We start from the raw sequence: 23,066 nt of genomic DNA, 5'->3' as shown, positions 1-23,066 counted from the left end.
GGGTCCTCCCTAGCTCTGGGTGCCCCCCATCTCCCGGGCCTGTCCCGGCTCCTGCGTGTCCTCCTCCATGGGTGGCCGGGTCCTCTTGAAAAAGCCAATCTGGAAGAGGGACATGGTGACACCCCCACCCTCGGGGACCCCCTCCCAGCATCGCCCCCACCCCATGCCCACAGCCCCCTCCCCAGGGGTCCCCATTTCTCCGGTCCCTTCTGTTGCCGTTGGGGTCCCACCGCAATGGCGGGGTGTCACCGGGCCACCGCCCTCCCCAGGTGTCCCCAGGGGTGCCCGGCAGCGCTGTGTCGTGTGTCCCCACCCAACACACACACGCTCACCTTCCACATGAGGAGGATGAGGAGGGTGAGGAGCAGGAGCCCCGCAAGGACGCCCAGCACCACCCACCACACCGGCACGTCCCGCTTGCCATCGGGGCTGGCGCGCATCACCTCAGTGGCAGCCTGCAGAGGGACAGGGGGGTGCCACCACCGGGGCCACCGCTGGCACTGGCTGTCACTCCCCCCTTGACCATGACAGCCATACCTCGGCCTTGCCGGTGGGCAGGGCGTGGGGCCGGACACGGTAGGGCATGGCTGAGGTGTTGAAGAAGCCCCGTGACTGGACGAGGAATTGCTTCAAGAGGTGTTCCCGCTGGGGACAGACATGGGGACACACGGGGATGCATGGGGACACAGCAAGAGAGGTGCCAAATAGCCAAAGGGGCACCTGCGTCCCCACGCCTGGTGTCCCCATGGGTGCTTTCCACAGGTCCCTGGGATGTATGGGGACGTGGCACGGCTCCACGGGGACACCAGGGGGACACGGTGCCACCCCAGCACATCCTTGTCCCCCGCGGGTGCCACTACCTGCTGCAAGGTGTCCATCCAGAGCAGGGCGCGGACGCTCACCAGCACCCGCTGGTCCTTGGCCAGGCTGGGTGCCCAGCACGTCACCTCCACACAGGTGGCATTGCCACAGTCCTGCGGGCACAGCGGGTGTCACCCCTGCCCCTACGCTGTCCCCAAGGCCCCTGCGGGGCTGCAGTCCCACAGGGAGCGCCTGCTCACCACAGGGATGGGCTTCTCCAGCGCCATGGCCACCGGCTCACCCGCCTCCCTGCGCTCCCGCCGGTGGGTGCCGTTGCGGGGTCCCACGCCTGTGGGTTGGGGCATTTCCAGCTGGAAGGAGAAGGGGACACCCTCAGCCTCCCCAGCACCCACCGGATGGGTGCTGTCCCCCCATCGTGTCCCACCTGCTTGGGATTGAGGTCGGGTGGCTGGGCGCAGCTGATGCCACCCTCGGTGCCCAGCTCCAGCAGGTAGAACAGGATGCGGCCATTGATCTCAGTGGGGACGTCGAGGCGCAGGCTGACATTGGTGACGGTGGCCGGGCCCTTATTGTGGAGCTGGGGGAGGACAGTGAGGTGGCAGTGGGTGACAAGTGGCCTCAGGTGGCACCCTTGGGTGCTGCGCCCTACCTGGTAGACGTGCTCCACGCGGATGCCATGGTCCTCCAGCCGGCGGCTGCCCTCCGCCCCGTGCCAGCTCGTGGGCAGCACCATGGTGGTGGGCAGGGACTTCCTGGTGGCAATAGTGGGGTCAGTGTCACCCCCCCGTACCCCGGTGTCCCCCTGCCATGTCCCACAGACCCTCACCCTCGCAGCTCCATCGCCGCCTGCGCCTCCACGGGCACCACCACCGTCACCACCGCACTGGTGGGGCTGTTCTTGCTGCTGGGACACGGGGGGGTGAGAGTGGGCAGGGTGACACTGCCCCCCCACACACACACACTGCCCCCCCAAGGTTTGGGGACACACTGAGCATGGGCACAAGCAGCCTGGCCACAGTGTCACCTCCTGAGCTGGAGCTGGAAGGTGATGGCATCGCCCACATCCTCCAGCCCAGTCACGCTCAGCTCCATGTCCACAGTGATCTGCAGGGCAGGGAGGGTGACAGTGAGTGACGGTGGGTGGCAGTGGGTGGCAGTGGGTGGCAGCGGGTGACCCACAGCCCACACCTGGGCGCCTGCCTTCATGGGGTTGCCCAACTCGCAGAGCACCACGCGGCTCCCGTTCTCCTTCCTGGGGATGCAGCTCAGCTTCTCCTGCCCCTGCGGTGGCACAGGGAGGAGCAACACGGCGGGGACATGGCACAGCCCCTGCTGCAGGTGCCCCCCCTGCACCAAGGGCAGGGCTTATCCCCCCCCCCCCCCGCCCCAGCACCTACCTGGATGTTACTGAGGGCTTTCTGGTAGTAGGTGTCCTCTGGGAGCTGCACCCGCAGCTCGGCCTCGAAGGCACCTTCACCCGCGTTGGTGGCACGGGCGTGCAGGCACACCACGTTCTCAGCCCCGATCAGCAGGCGGGTGCCTGGCCTGGGGACCCGGCAGGGCTCAGCACCGGGGTGGGGGGGGGACAGGGACAGGGACTGGACCCCCCCCAGGGTGGCCCCCGCGTGTGCTCACGTGTGGGCGGCGAGGCTGAGGTCAGGGACGCAGACGTTGTCCTCCCCGCAGTCCTCCAGCACGATGTGGGTCTGGGCCGGGGCAGGGGGAGGTGGGGGCGGCAGCGGGGGGAGGTGGGGAGGGAGTGGGGACAGAGGGGGACAGCCCAGGGAGGGAGAGGGGAGAGTGCAGGGACGGGGGGGACATCCCACGGAGGGAGAGGGGACAATGGGGTGGGCATGGCGTATGTCCTAGGAAGGGAGTGGGGACAGCGGGGGAACAAGGAGGGGGGGGCATCCCAGGGAGGGAGTGGGGACAGGGTGGGGACAGGGGGGACAACCTGAGGTTGGAGCAGGGACAGTGGGAGGGACAGGGGGCACATCCTGGGCAGGGACTGGGGACCACAAGGGGGACAGGGAGGACATCTCAGGGAGGCACTGGGGACAGCAGGGGTGACAGTGGGGACATCCCAGGGTGGTGCTGAGGACAGGGCCATGTCCCAGGGACAGACACAGGGAAAGGGTGGGGGCCGTGGGGTTGGAGCATAGCACAGCCCCAGCCTGACACCGGAGCTGTGCGCGCCCCGGGGGCTGGTGGTGGCTGTCCCCAGCAGTGTCCCCACCGGGCCCTACCTGCGCTTGCACCAGGGTGTCCCCGTACAGCACCAGCCCCAGCCCCTGGGCACCCGGTGACGAGGCCAGTGCCAGGCTGAGGCTGGTGACGATGGGGCTCAGCTTGTCCTTGAAGTCAGCCTTGTCCTGGGGACACCACCATGCGATGACACCCCAGGCACGGGGCAGGTGGTCCCCAACCCTCTTGGCCCAGGGCACCGCTGTCCCCCTCCCCATGTGTGCCAGCCCAGTGGCACCGTCCCCATACCCGCAGGTAGGCAGTGAGGTTGTGGCAGAGCGGGGACGTCCCCACGGCCAGCACCAGCATCCGGTGCCAGGATGCTTGGTGGCCCTGCAGCAGGAGCACCCTCCTGGACAGCTTCTGCTTCAGCCGGTCCAGCTGCAGCTCGGCATCAAGGCCTGGCGGAGGTGACAGCGGGTGACGGTGACACCGTGGAGGTGCCCGGTGCCACCCCCGGGGAGGGGGATGCCAGCCCTGTGCCGGGCACTTACGGATGCTCTGGGGGATGTTCTGACCCGTCACGCTGACACACAGCACCACGGGGAAGCTGCAAAGTGACAGCACCCATGGGTGCTCAGAGACCTGTCCCCATGGAGGTGTCCCTCATGGTGGTGTCCCCACTGGCGGTGTCCCCACCATGCTGCTCACCAGCTGACGTGGGTGTCGGAGTCGGGCAGGACACACGCCATCTTCTCAGGGTTCAGCCCACTGGGGACGCTCAGCTGTGCCTGGGCCACCACCACGGGCTGTCCCCTGCGGCACCGGTGACAGCGGAGCTCAGGTGTCAAGGGACAGAGCCAGCAGCACCCGGCCCCGCACTGGGGACTCACCGGTACACGGCCACCTTGGCGGCCCCAAAAGCCCCGACCAGCAGATCTGTGGGCACAAGCGGGGTGTCGGTGGCAGGGTGGGTGGCACTATGGCGGCATGCAGGGGACATACGGTGACGCCGTACCCATGTAGCCGTTGCCGTCCAAGTCCGTGGCACCGCGCAGGGCGAAGCCGAAGGCAGCGGGGCCAGGGAAGGGGCTGTTGAGGCGCTGGGTGGGCACTGGCTCGAGCCCTTCCCTCTGCCCGCGGAAGATGAGGACCTGCCCACTGCCGCTGTCACCCCCAAACGGGGTGCCCACCGCCACATCTGTGGACGCAGGGGGCGTAAGCGGCCACCGGGTGCCATTGGGTGCAGGGAGTGGTGGGGTGTTGTGGGGTGGGGGCCAGGGGGCTGCAGGATGGCAGACAAGGGTGGGGTGGCACCGAGGTGGCACTGGAAGGGGGGTGCAGGGTGGCACTGGGAGCACTGGGACAGAGCGGGTGCTCCTGCCTCAGTGCCCCCAGCATCAAGGTGGGCACCGGGGGTGGCACACGTGTGTCCCCCCACCACCACCACACCTGTCCCCTGCCACCACCCCGCGCTTACCGCCGTAGCCGTCCTTGTCCAGGTCCCCCAGGCTGGCGATGGCGGAGGCGAAGCGGCCATAGGGGTGGGTGCCCGTCAGGGTCTGGGGGGGCTTGGCGAAGGACCACTGTCCCCGCTGCAGGTACAGGTAGAGGCGGCCAACCTCGGAGAGCTTGCCCTCGGGATGCCGCTCCATGTAGAGCGGGGCGCCCACCAGAATGTCATCCCGCCTGCACCCAGCACCAGGTCAGGATGCAGCCCCGTACGTCCCCCCCCCACTCCCCACCTCACCCCCAATGGTTGGGTGGCACCCGGAGGTGTTGCGCCCACAGGGGCCTCACCCGTCCCCGTTGATGTCGGCCACAGCCACCGTGTGCCCGAAGTACGAAGCCACCTGGGAAAGGGGTGGGAGGGGATGGTACCTGGGTTGTGGGGCGCAGGTGGCCCCCTGACCAGAAGGGCAGAGCGGGGAGCATGGGGTGCTATGGGGCGGGTGGTTCAGGGGTGTTACCGGGGGCAGATGGAGGCTTTGGGGTGAGGGGAGCAAGTAGGGCAGGTGATGGGGTGATGGTGCGATGGAGCCGGGTGCAGCTATAGGGTGGTGGTGCCATGCAGCAGGGTGCAGCAGGTGCTATAGGGTGGTGGTGCAGTGGGGGTACCTGCTCGCTGGCGATGCCCTGCATCCGGCGCAGGCTCATCCCCTCACTGAAAATCTCCACCTGCTCAGAGCAGCATCAGGCCCCATCGCTGTCCCAATCCCTGATGTCCCCCGGGGTGCCCAGTGCCCCACCTCAGGACATCCCTGTCCCCATGCAGCTGGGCATCAGCACTGCTCACCTCGCCTGTCGTGTTGCTTTTGTTGGGGACCCCCACCACGTACTCTGCAGGGGGAAGAACCCTGAGTGCCCCCACCATGGAGAGACCCCTGGCACAGGCAGGGACATGGGGACGGACAGGGCTCTGGAGCTGGACCCGTGTCCCAAAGCAGCAGAGGGCACCCCGAGCACAGGGTGCACAGAACCCCAGTGCTGGTGGCCCTGCCTTACCCTTGGTTTTGGGATTGTCGTCGAACTCGCCCACGGCCACCGAGTACCCTGCAGGGAAATTGGCACCAGTGATCCCACCGTCTCCAGGATGAGTCAGGCGTGGGGCAGGGCTGTCCCCACCCACTGCTCACCCCGGTACCCGTCCTCGTAGTCCACGGATGTCTGCTCTACCGTGGGGCGCCTGGGGCCCTCTATCCAAACCAGGGACTTGCCATGGAAGCGGGCGAGGATGGAATCCAATTTGCCCAAATAGAGGAGCCCTGGGGACACCAGTGATGGGGTGCCACGCTGCTCCCCACCCCCCAAGCACAGCAGGTGGCACCTATAGGGGTGTCCCCATCCCGCCATGCCCACCCAGGGGTGCTGGGGCAGGTGTACCCCCGGACAGGCAGCACTCACCCCTGAAGTAGTACCCGCCGGGGGCACCCAGCGCCAGCATGCCATCCTGCGGGAAGAGCCAGCTTCAGCACCCGCCTGGGACACCCCCAGCCCAGCATCCCTACATCCCCCTGCACAGGGGCTCCATCCTGGTCACGGCCTCCTGTATCCCAGGAGCATCCCCCAAGAGCATTCTGAGAGGCGTCCCCACGAGCACCCCCAGGACCATCCCCAGGAGCATCCTTGGGGGCATCCATGGGGACATCCCTGGGGACATTCCCAGGACCATCCAAGGACCATCCCCATCACCATCCCCAGGAGCATCCTTGGGGGCATCCCTGGGCACATCCCCATGAGCATCCCCGGTACCATCCCCGTGGCGCCCCGGGCTCCCCGTCTCACCGAGGTGACAGCCGCGCTGAAGCCCAACTCGCAGTAGCGCTGGTCAAGGACTGCGGGCACAGGGCAGCGTCAGGCCGGCCGGGGGGGCCCCCGCCGCCCCCCGCCGCCCCCCGCCCGCACTCACTGTATTTGTTCTCCTTGTAGACGGAGGCCATTTGGGTGCTGCGGCAGGGCGAGTACCAGACGAAGCGGCGCAGCCCTGCGGCTCCCATGAAGCAGGCACCCACTGGGGTGCGGAAAGCCTCGAGGTCCTCCTGGATGGCGTTCCAGTGCTGCAGCGGGGCGCAGGCCTGGGGACGGGGACGGGGACAGGTGGGCGCCCGCCCCGCCAGCACCCACGGGTGCCCACCCACACGTGCACCCACCACCAGTGTGCCATGCCAACTGGTCACGGAGGCCCCCAGCCACTGGTTGGACTTGTAGACATGGAGCTTCATGGAGCTACTGGTCTCCGTCTCATCCCCTGGAAGAACGGGCATGCCAGGATGGGCCCCGTGGTGGTGGCAGCACCCGGCATCGTCCCGCAGCATGCACGCACCCGCAGTGTCAAAGGGGACAGGGTCACACGGGGGGTCTTCAGGCGGCCAGGAACAGAGGAAGACAGCACCAGGCTCGACCACTCCAGGCTGCGAGGTGTTGGCGCGGGGAGCCCCCACTGCCACGCTTGTCCTGGGGCACACAGAGGAGCGGGTGTCAGGGCTCGGGGGCGAGCGGGGTCCATACCCAGCTCCATAGCCCCTCCCTACCTGTCCTTGGTCACGTAGAAATCCAGGGAGAAGCCGAAGTAGCTGCCAGGGGGCCCCTCGTACACCGTGGGCTGGGGGTGGAGCAGCTCCGGGCCAGAGGCCCAGCACAGCCCCCGGAGCAGCAGCAGGGCCCCCAGCAGGGCAGGAGCGCAGCAGGCAGCACCCATCACCTCCTTGGCTCGCCTCAAAATGTGCCCGGTGCAGCCCAGAGCTTCCCTATCTGGAATTCCCCATCCCTGTTCTTATCTGGGGGGACGCAGCAGGAAGGGCCACCCCGCAGCTGGGCAGTTGGGACGGGGCTGGCCCTGCTTTGGGACAGCGGCATCCGCCCGTCCCCGCTATCTTGGGGCTCAGGCGGCTGCGGTGGAAGCGCAGTGTCCACATCCTTCGGCCCCGAGCCCCCTCAGCCCCACACTTAACGCCTCCACAGCCGGATGGAGCAGAGATGGCACAGGGGACACGGATGCCAGCAAAGCATCTCCCCTTGCCCAGCACCCAAAATATCCCCGTGCCGCCCCAGGAGGGAAGCCCAGTGAAAGGGCTCCTGGGGATGGTGCCAGAGGGAGCCATGACGGGGGCTCTCTGCAGCTCCAGCCAGCAGCTGTGGGATTTTCACTGCTTTAACCCACCTGGTCTCCCCTGGCCCCCAAGGGGGGCTGCTCCACACCGGGGGATGCTGCCCAGGCCAGCTGCAGTCAGCACCTAGAGCCAGGAGAAAGCCCCACAGGATTGCTCCAAGGCAACTGCAGTTCTCTCCCCCAAAGTGCTTAATTTCCCCTTTCTTGCAACATTTGGGTGCTGTCATTCATCCAGGCCTCCAGCTCCAGGGGCAAGCAAGGAGGGAGGGACAAGGCAAGGGCAGCTCGCAGCCCTGGTGCAACCACCAGCAACACCGGGGGCTTGGGGCAGGGGAAAGGGGAGAACCCCTCTTTTCTCTTCAGCCGAATCAGGACCCAGCAAGTTTCTGACACTCGGGCTTGCAAAGCCCGGGCAAAGCTGCTAAAGCAGCAAGCCCCAGGGCTGGTCTTTGTGCTCTGCCACCAGCACACCGAGTGGTGGGCACGGCACAGCACAGAGCCCCCAGCACAAAGACAGGGGGCCCGAGGCAAGCTGCCACTCCAGCCCAAAAGCACAACCCCGATCCCATCCCTGCCCCGTTGGGAGCAGGTGGGTGGCTCACAGCAGAAGGGGAGCGTGGAGCACTGGGGGGGTTGGGGGCTCCAATCCAAAATGACATCCTTGGAGCAGCGCTAGGCAGGCAGACACCAAGCACAGCAGGAGCACACGCTTGCAGCCAGGCTCAACATACCCTGCCCACGGTGTCCCAGAGGCAGGAACTTTGCTCCAGGGGAAGATGAAGCAAGCACCTAACGCTGGCATTTCACAAGAACAACAGCCCTGTGTTACGCTGTGAGCAGCAGCTTCAGGACATTTCACACGTTTTTCCACAAATCATTGGTTTATTAGAAAGGTTTTTTTCCCCTCATTTTACAGCATATATATATATTTATATATATCTTATGTGACAAAGTTAAATACAGTCTGTTTATGCTCGTTAAGTAATGATAGGTTAATTATTTTTAGCACTATTCCGGAAGTCAAAAACAAAAAACAAACAAAAAAAATAAACCCTGACTGCAGTGTGAAGGGTGCCAGAACACGCATATTGAATCTAGAAGCTAATGAAGCTCAGCACTGAAACATTAATACTGTATTCTGTTAATTATTTACAAAGAAATTGAGTCCCTTTTCTGACCGTTGTGATTCAGTCCGACCTGTCCAAACGCAAAGGCTCTTGTTCAAATAACGAGGAAGCTCAGAGTTTTCGATCCTTTCAGTCTGCTCCTGGGTCTCAGTTCTGTGTTTCTGGAGAGGAGGGAGGGAAGGAGCAGCAGCCGCTGCCGCCTGCTCCAAAACCGGGCCGCCAAAACCAACCATGGGGGCAGGGCCTGGAAGTGGAACCGGTTCACAGGCGTGCCCCAAACCTGCACTAACAGCAGGAGAACCCGAACCCAAAATACCCAACCCAGGTCCCGGGGCCAGCAGCTCTTTGAGTTGGCCTCAGAGCCCCCGTGGTTGGCATTACCCAGCGCCAGGGAAGGATGCAGGAAGGAACAGAAATCCCTCACGCCCCACCAGAGAGGTGTGGGCACAACAGATTAGTTACAAACCAAAGCACCTGGCCCTGTGCGTACAGTGGCGAACGGTGGTGGTTGAAAGGTTCTTCTGTCAGCAGAAGATGGTATGGATTGCACACCTGGTACAAACCTGGGGGGTAAGAAAAGGGGGGGGGGAAGGAATTCTGCACTCTGTGGGAGACAACCCAAATTCCTGACACTCCTGAGACAGCCTCCAGTGTCAATTCCTATAAGTAGCTGCTTAGTAAAGACCAGGAGCATGCAGCAAGCCCCCGCTGCTTCCCCGAGTACACCGTTCCCAAAGCCAGCACCTTCCACGCGGTGCCGTTCATTAGCTGTTAGAGTCACCGGTGTCATCCACGCACCTCATGTATTCCGAGTCGCACGTTTTTCTTCTGCAAAACGCTAAATGAAGGTGGATTTTCTTTTTTTTTTTTTTTTTTTTTTTTTTTACATCTTATGGTACATAAAAACTTCAAAAATACATGAGCTTGATAAAATATACATGCTTAGTTCATTTTGCATCTAGCTGAAACTATAAAGTTGAACCTTTACAAGTGTCTTATTTCACCTACGGCAAACATATTTACACAAAAGCCACCAGAACAAGTACCACTAAAAGAACTGGCTGTAAAAAATATTATTGCGGTATACTACAAATGTAACCTTTTTATATGAGCTACAAAAAGCAGCATCTTTGTTTACAGAGTTCAGTGCAATTCTTTACATTAAAAAAAATCCTATAAATTAATAAGGAAACCATCAGTATTACAGAGGAAAGAATACACTTTACATACTCCCATCACTCTCCCCAGTCCTCTGTATTGCTTCAATTCCTAAAGGGATTTTTCTTCTCTCTCAGCTGAGAGCCTCTTTTGCAACACCTCTAAAGATGGAAGTCAGAGCAGATTATTTTTTCCTTTCTTTCTCAGGAGAAGAGTGGTCAAAGCCTAGATTGAAATCACAAACTACCAATCTGAGAACCTCTCTCCAGTTCACAATGTACAGAAGGTGTCAAGGTGCAGTCCTCACACAGGAGAATGTTAATGCAGGATGGAGAAGGGTCAGAGCTCAGAGCACACACGCAGCTCCTCTGTTCACTTCTGCTTCAAAATTAGATCTTATTTCCACCTTTGCTGCTTACACTAAGAAAAAAGAAACCTAAGTACACAGCAGTAGGATGCCAGGAAATCTCCTGCAATGCCTGAGAACTGGTACTGGCCCAGACAAAACAAGAGGGGCGCTGCCCTTCCATCAGTCTCCTTGCCAGGATCTACAGCTGTCAGTTACTGAGTGTTTCATCGCTGATTACAAGCAGGATTCAATCATGCTGACTATTTTAATTAGATGACCTCATTAAAAGGATTTTAGAGACCTATTAGTGTGCACGAAATATCACTTATCATATACACAGCGGCAGGAGGATGACTAAGTGTAAGAATCCAGGGAAAAAAGCCTTTCCGAGTGCCTTGCCTGTCCACGCTCGAGAAGACTCCTCCGGCACAGCGCTGCTATGAACACGGTGGCAGCAGGGCCGCAACAGCCCCTGGCAGTGGCTGCACACAACGCTTGCGGACTGACCTGCCGCCTGCTGCTACCCAGCCCTCCGGCCACGCCTGGCTTCTTTGGCTGCTAAAGAGTGAAAGGAAATTCTCAGGCCTCACCTGCCAGCTAGATCAGCTTCAACCCCTTCCCAAAATGCAAAATATTCTCCTTCCTCCAAGGTTACTTCGCTCATCCTTCATGTGCCGTGACTCGGGGGGTGCTGCAAGTCCTGACCTGAGAAAATGGGGTGCAGCAAGGGGTGAAGATGTAACGCTGTAGCAGCCGCAGCAGCAGCGGGTCTTGGGGCAAGAAGGGTCGGGTAAAGAGCATGAGGAACCGGGTGAAAAGTAAAGGGGCCCGGATGGATGGCTGATGCCGGAATGATGTGGATGGGGTGGCTGGCTAGAAACGTAGCGGGGTGCCCCGGAATAATCGAGTGGGTCAGGTGGGATAACGAGATGGGCGTCAAGTGGGGCTGGGGTATATGATGAACCTGAGCAAGAGGCTGGGGATGGGGGTGGGGGTGGATGCCGATGGCGGCGGCTGCTGCGGCAGCGTGGTGCTGCAGTATGGCGTGCTGCACGGTGGTGATGGAGGTCGCGGATGCCGCCGCCGGCTGCTGGATGTGGATGGGCTGCAGGGCAGGCGCTGCTGGCGCCAGCGCGGTGGAGGCAGGAAAGGCCTTGACCTGCTTTGCGAGGAGCTGCTGCTGGATGTGCTGCTGAGCAGCCTGCTGCAGTTTGCTGTACTTCTCCATCTCTTCGGGTGTAAAAGTGATGGGCTGGCTCTCGAGTGGTGCCAGAGAGGAGTCTTCTCCTCCTTCTCGGTCTCCTTCGATGCTCGGCTCCCCGCTCTGAGGCACATAGCCAGGAAAATGCTCCACATCAGGGACCAAGGGCATCATACCGGCTTCCACAGGGACAGGCTGGCTGCCCCCATCCATGGGTTCCAAGGCGTCACCATCGCTTGGGTCCGAGAGGAAGTTGTGCTGCATGACCAGGTCCCCAGAACTAAAGCACTCGGGCAGCGCTGGTGCTTCGAGGGGAATGGACGGCATCTCCACAGCAGGTTCGTCGCGTTTCTGCTCATCCAGAGGTTTGTCCTGCATAACCATTACCACTTCTTCCAGGAGAGACTGGCCGGCCAACTGAGTCTCCTCCACGCCTTGGGAAGCATCCTCAGAGTCCGATAGCTCTTGCTCTTCGCCCCTCTCTAAGCCAGACTCTTCATATCTTTTTGCATTTGGTTTTCGGATGGTTGGCAATTTCCCAATTAAAGGGAGAACTGGTTTGTTGCCTAATGAAGGAGGAAGCTTGGGGCCAAAGTAGCCCTGTGGAGGGTCTTTGAGCTTTATGCCCACCTTGTTTGCCCCTGCTAGCATTTCATCAGTAACACAGGGCTTCTTCTCAACCTTCCTGGACTGGATCTTTTCCAGGAGAAGTTTCGCAGTCACGGAGTTTCTCTCTTCTGGACTGCAGTCACCTTCTGAGGCCCTCCCAGTGCCAGAGCTGCTGCTGCTGTTCTGGGAGAGAGAGCCAGACCCTTTGAGATCCTCGCCTTTGCCGTCCTCCTTCTTCAGAGCTCCTTCATTTCTGCTTGTTCGGAAGTAGTGAGGAGACTGCGAGCGATAGATTTTGGACCTGATGAAGTCTCTTCTCCCTGACCGCCTCTCTTCAGGGCTCTCATGGCCTCGAGAGCCCTTTCGCGAGAGCGACCTCTGCGAGTGGCTTCTCGTACTGCGGCTGCGATCCCGGCTGTAGCTGCGACTTCGTTTCCAGCTGCGACCTGTCACGCTTCGGCTTCTCCTCTTGCTTCGACTGCGGCTACAGCTGCTGCTTCGTGTCCTGCCCCGACTCCGTGTTCTTGACCTTCCTCGAGGGTGGGTTCGGCTCCTGCTTCGACTCCTTGACCTGCTCCGACTCGAGCTGTAGTCGTCTTCAGAAGAGGAGTACTTGCGCCGCTTTGATCTGTGATTTGAGCTGTTGTAGTCAGAGTCATCCTCCGAGTCGTGGGACCTCTTTGAGTGGCACCTCGACCGGTCGCTGTAGTCACTGTAGCTGTCATCCGAGTAACTCCTCCGGCGGCTGTACCTGCTCTGGTCTGAAGAAGCATCGGAACTGGTGGAGTAGGACCGTCGAGATGAGTGCCTCCGCCCTGACCTGGAGCGGCTCCTGGAGTGGTCGCTGCCGGAGTCGTAGTCATCGCTGTACTGCGAGGGAGATTTCTGCCGGGAGTGCTTCCTGTGGGAGCCCTCGTCGCTGTCGTAATCCCCGCTGCTCTGCCGGCTCCTGTGGCCAGACCTGCCCAGAGAGGGGCCAGCACACCGCCTCCTGGCGGCCGGCAGCTGCTGCAGGTCAGCCTTGTGTTTCTTGCTGCCATGCTCTTGGCAGGAGTTACCACTGTCCTCTTTCTTACAGCTACTTCCCTCTTCAGCAGACAGAGACTTCCTCTGCAACTCCTGAGAGCACCGCTTTTTCTTCTGGAAATGGCTACAGTCTTCAGACAGTTCAGTTTTCAGTGCCCGTTCTGATTCAGTAGAAAGAGAAGATTTGAGTTTTTTGTGTCTGTGTTTTTTCCGTTTCTTGGGTTTCTCTTCCCCCAGGTCAGTTTTTCGGCTCTTCTCGTCAGGTTCTTCCTTGTGTTTACGTTTGTGTTTGCTGGACTTTTTGTGCTTCTTTTTCTTTTTATGTTTATGGGATTTTCCAGATTTATTCTTACCAGTTACATTTTTACTACTGTCATCTCCCTCTACCTTACTCATGTTTGCCAAGTTAGACTCCTGCTTGCTCTGGGAGCCACAGGCAGACAGAGATTTACTTTCCATTTTCCCAGCAGAACTGTTAGCTATGCTTTCTGCCTCCTTGGGTTTGCTTATCTCTCCAGATTCTGGAGTCTGAACATTTTCTTTACAAAGGTCTCCTGGATCCTTGGATTTCTCTGCCCCTTTGCCTTTAGCATCTTTGTTGCGAGACAGCTTGAAATCAAAATACAGGGGATTACAACTGTATGAAACAGAAGGTTCTGCTTTGGTAAATATGAGCAGCTCTGAAGGCCACTGGAGAGTAGTGCTCTCATCTTTACTCAGAACTGGAAAAAAAGGTCCTGTTGGATGTTTTGGTCCTTCAGTGCCATCTTTACTGCTTGGGACAGGCTGAGTGACTTCCTTAGTAGTGTCTGGCTCTGGGAGGTTGCTCTCTGTAAGATGCTTGCCCTCCTGCATACTTGCATTTTCTGGGACTTCTTTTAGCTCCGTTTTGCTCTGCTGAGCAGTAGTTTCAGTAGTACTCTGTTCCTTCTGCTGCACTGTGCTCTCAGCAGCCTTCTCTGCATGCTTGCCGGGTTTGGGTTTTGGAGAATTACCCTTTTTGACTTCATGTGTGTTTTTTTTATTCACATTTTCAGCTTCCATTTGTTCTGTAGACTTCATGAAAAGCAGGAATTGAAAATTAGGCTTTACTTTACAGTGGGCTGGGGGAATATAATGATAGTATTCTGGTTCAACTGCCATTGGTCCATCTTCTCGTCTCATCTTTTTTAGTTTAGATAACGTAGTGGCCAGAGAGCCGCTATCTTTGTCATGCTGGTCATCTTCCTCCGTCTTGCCATCAGAATTATTTGTGCTTTCACCCTCACCAGACTTCTGCAGACTTCCTGCATCTGAGGACCCTCTCTCATCAGCTTTTCCTCCATCTGCAGAACTCGATTCTTCCACGTGGTCCTTGAAAACAGAAGCGATGGTCTCAAGCTTCACTGGAGTCTTCTTGGCAAATGAAAATGACACACCTATCTTTTGCAGCGGAGTTCCCAAAGCGCTCTTAATGCCAAAACTGATTGCTTGTGCTGACTGGAGGGGCATTTGGCCTGGCATAAGGGTGCCACCAACTTGTCCGGTGTTAAGGAAACCTCTGTCCATTGTCATCTCTGAAGCTTGGCCAGACATTGTCTGGACAAAAGAACCGCTGTTGGCTGCAGAATCGTCATCATCTCCACCTTCCTCATCCACAGCCACGGTGGTGGTTCTGAACATGGGTCCGCTTCCAGGAGCGCTGTATGGACAAGGTAAGACAGAGAAAACAGCTGATGGCCATTTGTATACCTCTGCAGTCAGTTTCATGCCTCATCTAAAATCTTTTACCCATTTCAAGTACTCTTGTATCCACAGATACGCATTAAAATAGCATTATACACCCGTTTGAAATTTTTAGCATTATCAAATAATGAAAGAAAATTATTGCTGGATAAAGCAATTTGGGAATGCTCTGGAATACCGGTTCAGTGAATCCTCTTCTACAAAACACAGCATGAGGCCAAACTTAAGCATGAAGCTTTTCCCTCAAAATTCAAGCAGTCCCAAGCAGCACTCCTGCTCACATGCTCCAGGGGTGCTCAGGGATCCCCCGTGCTCACCATTCAGGCTGCCTTCTCTGTTCAGCCAGTTCATGAAGACGTCGGAGGGCTTTCTCTTGCTTCCTTTCATCTTTACGCGATCTCGAGGAGACGTTGCGAGCAAATTCCCTTTGCTTGAGATCTTTCAACCTCTGAGGCAAAAGAAAGCGGGGACGGATTAGATAAACGTGGTTGTGGTAAGTGTCCCAAAGAGTCTCTCTGCTGTAGCCCTGGGCAGTATGCTGTGAAGCCCCTCCCCAATAACATTTATTGAGCTAGGATGGAGTAGCAGCATCTTGGCTCAGCAAAACAAATGGAGCACGCTGCCTTCCTCCCAGCAGCTAAATGGAAAGACAACTGTTGAACACTTTTGACTCTGACTTCGAGTCTGTATGCATTTCCAGTCAACGCTACTGGTTTTCTTTAGCATGTACAGTAAAGCTGATTTCAAAGCAACAAGCAAATTCTGGAAGGGAAAAAGAAGACTGTTTACTCTGCTGCTCTTGCAGGGTGCAAATGTACATCGCAAACAGTGCATGACAGAAGTCTTAATAGCATAGGCGAGAGAACAGAAAGGGATTAGCTAGTGCAAGAGTTACCTGGGTATTATATCTTACAAAAGCAATGTACAAATTACATTGGAGAAGGTGCCAAAAATCCCATGCAAATGATTCCAGTAAGCAAATAAATAATACAACATACACCACAAACAGTTACTTGCTTTCCTGACAGCAGTTCTGAGACAGCCTCTCAAGAAACAAAACACTCTAGAATGCAGTGAGGTCTTTTTGGGTTTAATACTTTTGAGGGCGGAAACGCTAAGTTCCCCAGAAACCTTATCATATCAGGAAGCAAACCTAAACCCAAGGAATTTCAAACATCATCATGTCACTGAGGATTTCTAGATATACAATTCTAACAGCAAACGAACATCATAGTCTTTGGAAAAATTTTGAAGGTCCTTGTCTTAAAGCTCTAGGAAAAGGGGCTGTTTTTCTTTTGAATACATGTGAAAATTCATAAGAGCCATTTTTTAGAGTGCTATACAGAAGTTAAAGAAAGCTGCAAAGAAAGACCTATACCATCCTAAGGGATTCAAATACCTTTATCTTTTTGCTTTGATGCACAATTTGAAACTCTTTCAAGAGGCCCAATTTCAGAAGCCATCACATATCCAGCTTTTGAAGAAGATCCGTGATTTTCAGGCATTTCATGAAGGGCCTGAAAGACTAATGGCACTCAAAGCAGTAGTCGCTTCAGAAAAATCATCATGTAAGGCATGCGAACCACTAGTGAATTCTGAATATATCTTCTGGCTTGCTGACTCTGCCCCTTTAATGGAGCAAAGTCACATACTGGTACACACAAAAGAGTAGATCTGAAAACTAACCCAAAGAGCAAACTGAAGAAATTTAGTTGGCCCAATGTAAAGAGAACATTGCTTTGTGAAAAAGGGGAAGATTTTACAAGACAGAGGATTCTCTTACCTAGTCATATTTACTAAATGTGGTTGGGCTTTACCAAAATCAGAGGGGAGGACACACAAAAAATACAGCTATAGACACTAGTAGAAAGAAACTCACTCTTGTGATCTGGACTCCAAAATTAGAAGGGTTTGCTTTCAATACATCAGCTGAAAATGTCACATCATAAAGAAGAAAAGAAAGTAAAAATATAACGAGAGTGGAAGAGAAAAAAATACGAAGCAAGCATTACTACACAGCTCTCAGTGCGTCTGCCAGCTACTCTATGGAGCAGGAGCTGAGCTAGCAAAGCTACAGGGCTGATTCTGGGGAGTCTGGAGCAAGAGGAGGGAATGCACGCACACACACACACAGCAAAGATCCCACCTGGAGCAACGCAGCTACTTTCACCAGGACAAGTAAAGGGCTCAAGGATTTTGTGGTGTATGTTAAGCGTTGAATAGGAAATTTCTTTCCAGAGGGAGAAAAAAATAACATACTAAGCAATGCTATCAGCTTTTTCATGCCGATTTAAAAAGCATATCTAAAATGCTCCAGGAAGTTAGAATCACCGACAGCTGACAGAACTATTTAACTGGGGTCTGATGCCAAGTCTCTGGATCACTCTTCCATTTGGAAAAAACACAACCCAGCTATTTCCAACAGAAATGAACTGTGACCTTTCGCTTTAAAGAGGAAGGTGCAACAGAGCACTCAAACACAATTCCAGCCCCCAGACACAGCCTTAAGCATCTCCCCGCGAACCAAAACAGGCTCCAAGTCCACGGATAATGATGCAGCTGCCCACAGCGCAGTCCTGCCTTCATTCCAACAGATGACTGAAATGGAAGCAGAATTAAATGCCCATTTCCTTGCTTGCTGACCTTTGTGTGCCTCTGCCGGCCCAAGCCTCCCACCCTCTTACTGTGCAACACTTGTAAATCAGAAGTGATGAAGCAAGTGAACTCCAGATGCACTGCAGCTCCAAAATATGCAACATGTGGCAACAACTAGCTGTGCTGACTGACACATGCGACTGAGGATAATGACTAGCCATGTTTTCCAGAGCACTGAGAATTTATTACTCCCAGCTTGAACAAAAAGTTGGTCTGGTTTTAGCAAGCCGAGTTTCCAAAGGAATATGGGATCTCAAGGCTGAGTTTCTTTGTGTAGCACAGGGGCCACAAGGAAGAAGGGTCTTGCTGGGGAACTTCAGGATACAAAATCTCTGTGACCACACCACGCCACCTCCTTGGGACTGCAACGTGTAAGATGCCGAGCTCCGCTAGGCTGCATATCCTTGGCTGACCTTGAGTGGTGGATCTTTCACGAGAAACCATTTCTAAAGCAGAAACAAAGTTTGCAAGGAGCCAAATTCCGGCAAACCTGGCTGGACCGCATGATGTTACAGAAAAGCGACCTGGGGTGGGGGAACAAAGGAGGACAGAAAACCAGAGGGCTGACCTGCAAAACCAGGTCACGACAGCATCCGTGCAGAAGTCTATGCTCACAGGCAGTGGATGAGCACTCAGCTATTAAAACGGCCAGAACTGTTCAAAATAACCTCACGCAGCAACCCTTACTTCACTAACTGTTCCCAAAGCGGGTCTGAAAGCAGCAACGTATCCGTGCAAGGAACAGTGGCGAAGTGACAGCTGTGCTGGCCGTCCCTCCCCTGAAATGACCGGGCGAAGCAGCGAGAAGCCTCACGAGCAGCTTCACAGCACCAAGGGGAACGTCGAAGCCATGCAGTGCTTTTCAGCGCACTCCAGCTCTCAGCCTTCTCAGAAAGCTATCTGAACGAAATCGAGGTTTAAGCCAGGCTTACACTAACAAAATTCCCACCTAATCCTCAGGCAAGCATTCATCAGTCCCCCCAAACGGCCGCGTGGTGTTTGGGCTGCCTCAAAAGGCAGCTCAAAGGCTGTGGGGCCACGAGCCTCAGCTGCCCCGAACACGTGGGCTCTTTTGGAGGAAAAGCAACAGGAGCATGGCACTGCCACTCAGCCGATCCTCACGGAGCTTCTCTCCACGAACTCAAGAGGATGAACCCGGGAACCTATCTTCTTGGGGTGAAACCAGCCCTTTTAAGCCTTCCCACCGTGCTCAGCAAGACCCTGGTTTCTTCAGCAGGGTCGGGGCCACCAACCTGCCACGTCCTCTCTCAAGCCAAACGGATCCCTTCGTGCTACTACAGGATTTAAAAACTAGCAAGCATTTTTTCCTTGGTAGGCAGTGTGCTCTCTGAGGAAGCAGAATGCTTTTCTAAGCAGCAACGCGTTTCCAAACTGCGGTTTCCAACACGTTTCCAAAGTGACGGTGACCACAGAGCCAGGAGGTATTTCTCTGTGACTTTATTACCTCCGCTGGAAGAACGGCCACAGCGGGAAGCCCTGCGACCAGCACACGGGGACACAAATCACTAGGTGCTGAAATGAAGTTGATCTGGATTTCTGCACTCGAGGCACAGCCAGAAGAGCAGAACTTCAGTACCTCAAGCCCTCCTTCAGGCTGGTATTGCTCTTTATTAATAGATACCACCCACCCCAGCTTTCTAACAAAGGACGGTATTTCGAGCCTCATTTCTAACGAAAATCACTAAGAAGTCTAAGTTTCAATGGGAGTGCAATCAAGCTCTTAAAGAACAGGTTTTCTATAAAATCTGCAGCTACTTTAGTAATCTAGCACAGACAGCTACAGTAATGGATTATCTCCTGATCACTGCATAGCTCAGGAGGGGTACAATTGGCATACAACACCATTACCTTACAGTTCTCTTCAAATCAGCTTAAAGAGGCTGCACCCCTGCATCAATTTAAATTCAATTTAAAACAAAATATCTCTAGAGACAGAGCATCACAGACATGTGAAGGTGGTTAAATAAGAGGGGAAGATCAGGATTCAGAAACTGCTGCAAAAATAGGAAGAGAGTAAAAACTTAGCATGCACTACGGTAACCCTGCCTGAGAATTTGCTCACGTGAGATCGTACTGAGGCAGGACTTCCCCACTATGGAATTAAAGTGCCTTACTTTTCAGGTTCACAGCCAACAGCAAATGGATTTTCTCAATTTAACTTCTTTGCATGACAAAGCCAGAAAATTTCACTGAACAGAGGCCTATTTAACAGGCGTTCTGTGCCTAAAATTGCAGAGCAGAAGGAGATAAAGTTATTCTCAGAAAAATACAGCACTCTGCTGCTTTACTAGACCTGGAGATCTGGGACTTCCAGGACAAACACTACATGCGAGAGGGGGGCACACCAGATTCACATGCAGTGAGATTCCTGCACTGGCTTGAAACAGGAGGCAGCCCACGTGACAGCGCAATCCCATTACAGAGCCTACTCCTCCCCAGCTATTGTTCTCAAGTCTCTGCCAATCCTTATTAAATAAAATAATAATGTACTTTTCATTATATGCCAGCAGATTCTTGGCTTTCTGAACTCTTGATGTATGCTTGATTCTTTGCCACAAAAGCTTCTGGGAGTGAACTACACCATTACTAAACATGAGCTCAAAGGATGGCAACCTTTGTTTTATCATTTCATACAAGTGATAATACAATGCTTACTTTTGGTAATCAGCATTCTTTGCACGATAATAAACGAAGTGAAGAGAGCAGAGGGGAAGTGGCAGGCATCTGCAGCTTTATTTCATCTTAATTTCTTCCCTGACAACTCCTCTCTTCCATTTATGAAAATATACCACAAGTTAATGGAACACAGATAACCCAATGACACAGATCTGCTCACCCCTCAGGAAGGGAGCAGTGCTTGTAACCATGAAGCCCAGGCCTTGCACACTGAAAATTTATTTTATTGAACACTCTCCACTTATGTCTAGAGTGCACATCCCCATTTCTCGAGGGCAAAGTGTTTCTACAGTATACAGTAGAGAAGTCTCTCATATAACACCGAGTATCTTGGAGACGTTCTCAACTCTTCTACATTCATGTTGTACTCGAAGACACAAGATTTTGGAAAGCACAAGTACAATTCTTCCCAAACCAGAAAGTTCAGGGTTTGGTTTTAGAGTACTCATCAACCACAGCGGTGACTGTGTTGGTAATTTTATTGTGCTTTGACAGGGCTCTCCCCTTTGGCATTAGAAACAAAGATCCAGTTAATTAGGGCAGGAAGAGAACCACAGATCTATAGTTTCACTTCTTAGTTCCACCCCCTTTCTCAAAGAACCTCTTTAGGGAAATATATTCCCTTTGTCCCTTTATAAAGAGAATCTACGAAAGGCAGAGTTAATCATCTACACCTCCAAAATGCCACACATTTAGAAAAAATAAAATTAAAGCTACATAAAAGACTGTATTTCGATACTAGTTAGAGTTCTCACAGTTAACCTGGCAAAAGTTCACAGGAACATGTTTTTCGCACTGAATTCAAAAGGTAAATGTCTTTATTCTGTAGGGTCAGTGACTCAGTGAACAGCTCAGCCCTTCATCAGGCATGCTAGCAGTAATAGACAGCTACAGTATAAACCATACATGAGATTCTGGATGTAAGCTCTCAGATGAAGTTAAAAAAAAAAGTAAAAGGAGACTGCAAATGCTACATTAGTTACTGCTAAGACAGTTCCAAGCACAGGAATTTAACAAACTGCTCTCTGCAATGTGTGATACAGATGAGGTTTATTTGATATTCACTAATGCTGTGCACTACCTGGGTACAAGCCCAGGTAAGGCGACTTTTTTTTTTCTCCACCAAACTCTGGTATGAGGTATTCTATCTTGATGTTAAAACCAAATTAAGGGCCAAGTCTGATGTAATGCCATAAAGATGCATTCCCACCAAGTCCAGAGTATTCGAGGACTGTGGAAGCTCTCAAGCACCTGGACATCACATATGCAGATCCACAGGAAAGAAGCGCAAAACCTAAAACAGCTCCATCCTCACTATCCAAGTTCCTTGCTAACTGCAGTTTTCTTTCTACACCTGCCTTCTTCCCACATTTCTCTGTTAATTAAAGGCAGTCACGACTGTGCAGCATCAGAGGCGGGGGTCCTTCGTAAACTACCACTTAGCTCTAGCTGCCAGGGCTCAAGAGCTTATAGCTAAAAAAAAAAAATACCAATTAAAGATATCAGTAGCTTTCCAGGGCACAAGAAGTTATTACATCTATGGTAACAGCACTTTCCAAATGCTCACTGAACAAACTTTAGAGGGACTGAGGTTTTTTCTTCTTACAGCGCCATCTGTATGAACTTGAGTTGCTTTTAGTCCTCTGGCTTCCCCCTCAGAGTGAATACGTGAACCAGTGAATATGGTTCTTTAAAAACATTTGTACTATTCATTTCAAGAACTAACCTATTAAGAAAAGTCTAGAGAAGAACATTACATACCTCCAACACGACGTTTAAAATACAAGCCGGTGATTTGTGATAATAAATTTATGATCATTTTTCCAATTAAGGTAATCTAGAAATACTGCCTTTTGGATAGAAACTTGGTGTTGATGTTGACTCAGACATAACGAAATGCCATGAAAACAGTGCAGTCAGGAAGTAAAAATAATAAAGCCTCCCCTTTAATTGTTTGGTGTGAATAAGTTGGTGGTTGGTCCAAAATTTATCCGGTAGGGATCAATACACTTACCTATCATCCCTGTTTCGCAATAATCCTGAGTTCCTTCCTGGAATACAAGACAGCGTCTTTATAACAACTCGGGAGAAGAAAGGGATCTGAGGATGGAACGTCTATTTACAGAGACAGTCTAATGTTCACTGAGCCACAGAAGGAACAAGGAGACACTTGAATGCCGTGGGTATGTGCAACTAAAAATACTTAAAAGCAACAACGATCCTGTGGAAATCTCCTCAACAAGAGAAGGCAAACCTGAAGCTCTGACACCTCGAGAATTACTGCTGAGAAGACAAAATGTTGCAGAAGCAATACACACCAAACTGGTTTGCTTAATTGTCTAGGATGCTGTAATGTCTCATCTTTCCAGGAAAACCTACTGATTAGCCTACTTTTAAGAAAACTCTTTTTCTCAAAAAACTGTGTTAGCCTTTATGTAACCTTTCCCTCCTGTCCAAAGAGGCAAAACAGGAAATATCAATGTGCAATGTTATGAAAAGATAGCTGTTACTTTGGAGACCACCTCACAATTTGGAATAGACTGTCAGAAATGGGCCTTATCTTGAGCGATAACGAACAACACCAGCGAGATAGTGTTACTTATTCAAATTTACCTTCGTTGTTTCTAGGTAGCTTCAAGTTCACTTACTGAACACTGATCCAACAGGGTGACACACATTTCAACACTACATAACGCTGAGCAAGCTTTTTCCCCCCTAAATAAAGCATGATTGCTTCTTTGTTTAAACCCCTGTGTAACTAGGAATTAATGCTGTGTGACTTCTCAAGATTTTAAAGGCTCATTCTCTCCAAAGCCTGCCAGAAGTCGCTGCAATGGACACAAAAATTGTCCAAGAGCATCAATTGCTTTACAGATGGCTGTCTGTAACAACCAACCCCCAAAG

The 23,066-nt window shown here is 53.7% G+C and overlaps 2 protein-coding genes across 6 annotated transcripts in view; both read right to left on the bottom strand.

Moving 5' to 3' along the window:
- Positions 1-9: 9 nt before the first annotated feature.
- Positions 10-9,532, bottom strand: ITGA2B (integrin subunit alpha 2b). The gene is made up of 32 exons (XM_035566950.1): positions 9,487-9,532; positions 9,217-9,305; positions 7,038-7,123; positions 6,830-6,960; positions 6,657-6,754; positions 6,416-6,581; positions 6,292-6,341; positions 5,911-5,956; positions 5,643-5,771; positions 5,512-5,559; positions 5,303-5,346; positions 5,125-5,184; positions 4,807-4,859; positions 4,487-4,695; positions 4,025-4,207; positions 3,900-3,945; positions 3,718-3,822; positions 3,561-3,616; positions 3,316-3,467; positions 3,069-3,194; positions 2,458-2,528; positions 2,220-2,367; positions 2,011-2,097; positions 1,847-1,926; positions 1,649-1,723; positions 1,472-1,574; positions 1,247-1,399; positions 1,062-1,172; positions 861-974; positions 538-645; positions 333-455; positions 10-99 (listed from the first exon to the last, which is right to left on the bottom strand). Exons 1-32 carry the CDS (start codon positions 9,530-9,532, stop codon positions 10-12), a joined length of 3,186 nt encoding a protein of 1,061 aa, XP_035422843.1.
- A 99-nt stretch (positions 9,533-9,631) lies between these two features.
- The window catches only part of GPATCH8 (G-patch domain containing 8), a 54,943-nt gene continuing 41,508 nt past the window's right edge, over positions 9,632-23,066 (bottom strand). For 4 of the 5 annotated variants that reach the window (XM_035566963.2, XM_050715508.1, XM_035566968.2 and 1 more), the window contains 2 exons: positions 15,128-15,258; positions 9,632-14,766 (listed from right to left, as the gene is read on the bottom strand). In XM_035566963.2, coding sequence (XP_035422856.1) covers positions 10,917-14,766; positions 15,128-15,258 — 3,981 coding nt within the window. In that variant the 3' untranslated portion in view covers positions 9,632-10,916. Of the gene's footprint in view, positions 14,767-15,127; positions 15,259-22,176; positions 22,208-23,066 lie in introns of those variants that run through there. The other variant, XM_035566970.2, reaches the window with a different exon arrangement.

This window comes from Cygnus atratus, chromosome 25 (assembly GCF_013377495.2).
Source record: "Cygnus atratus isolate AKBS03 ecotype Queensland, Australia chromosome 25, CAtr_DNAZoo_HiC_assembly, whole genome shotgun sequence".
Taxonomy (NCBI): domain Eukaryota; kingdom Metazoa; phylum Chordata; class Aves; order Anseriformes; family Anatidae; genus Cygnus; species Cygnus atratus.
The sequence above is the reverse complement of the archived record's forward strand: the minus strand, read 5'-3'. Positions and strand labels throughout refer to the sequence as shown.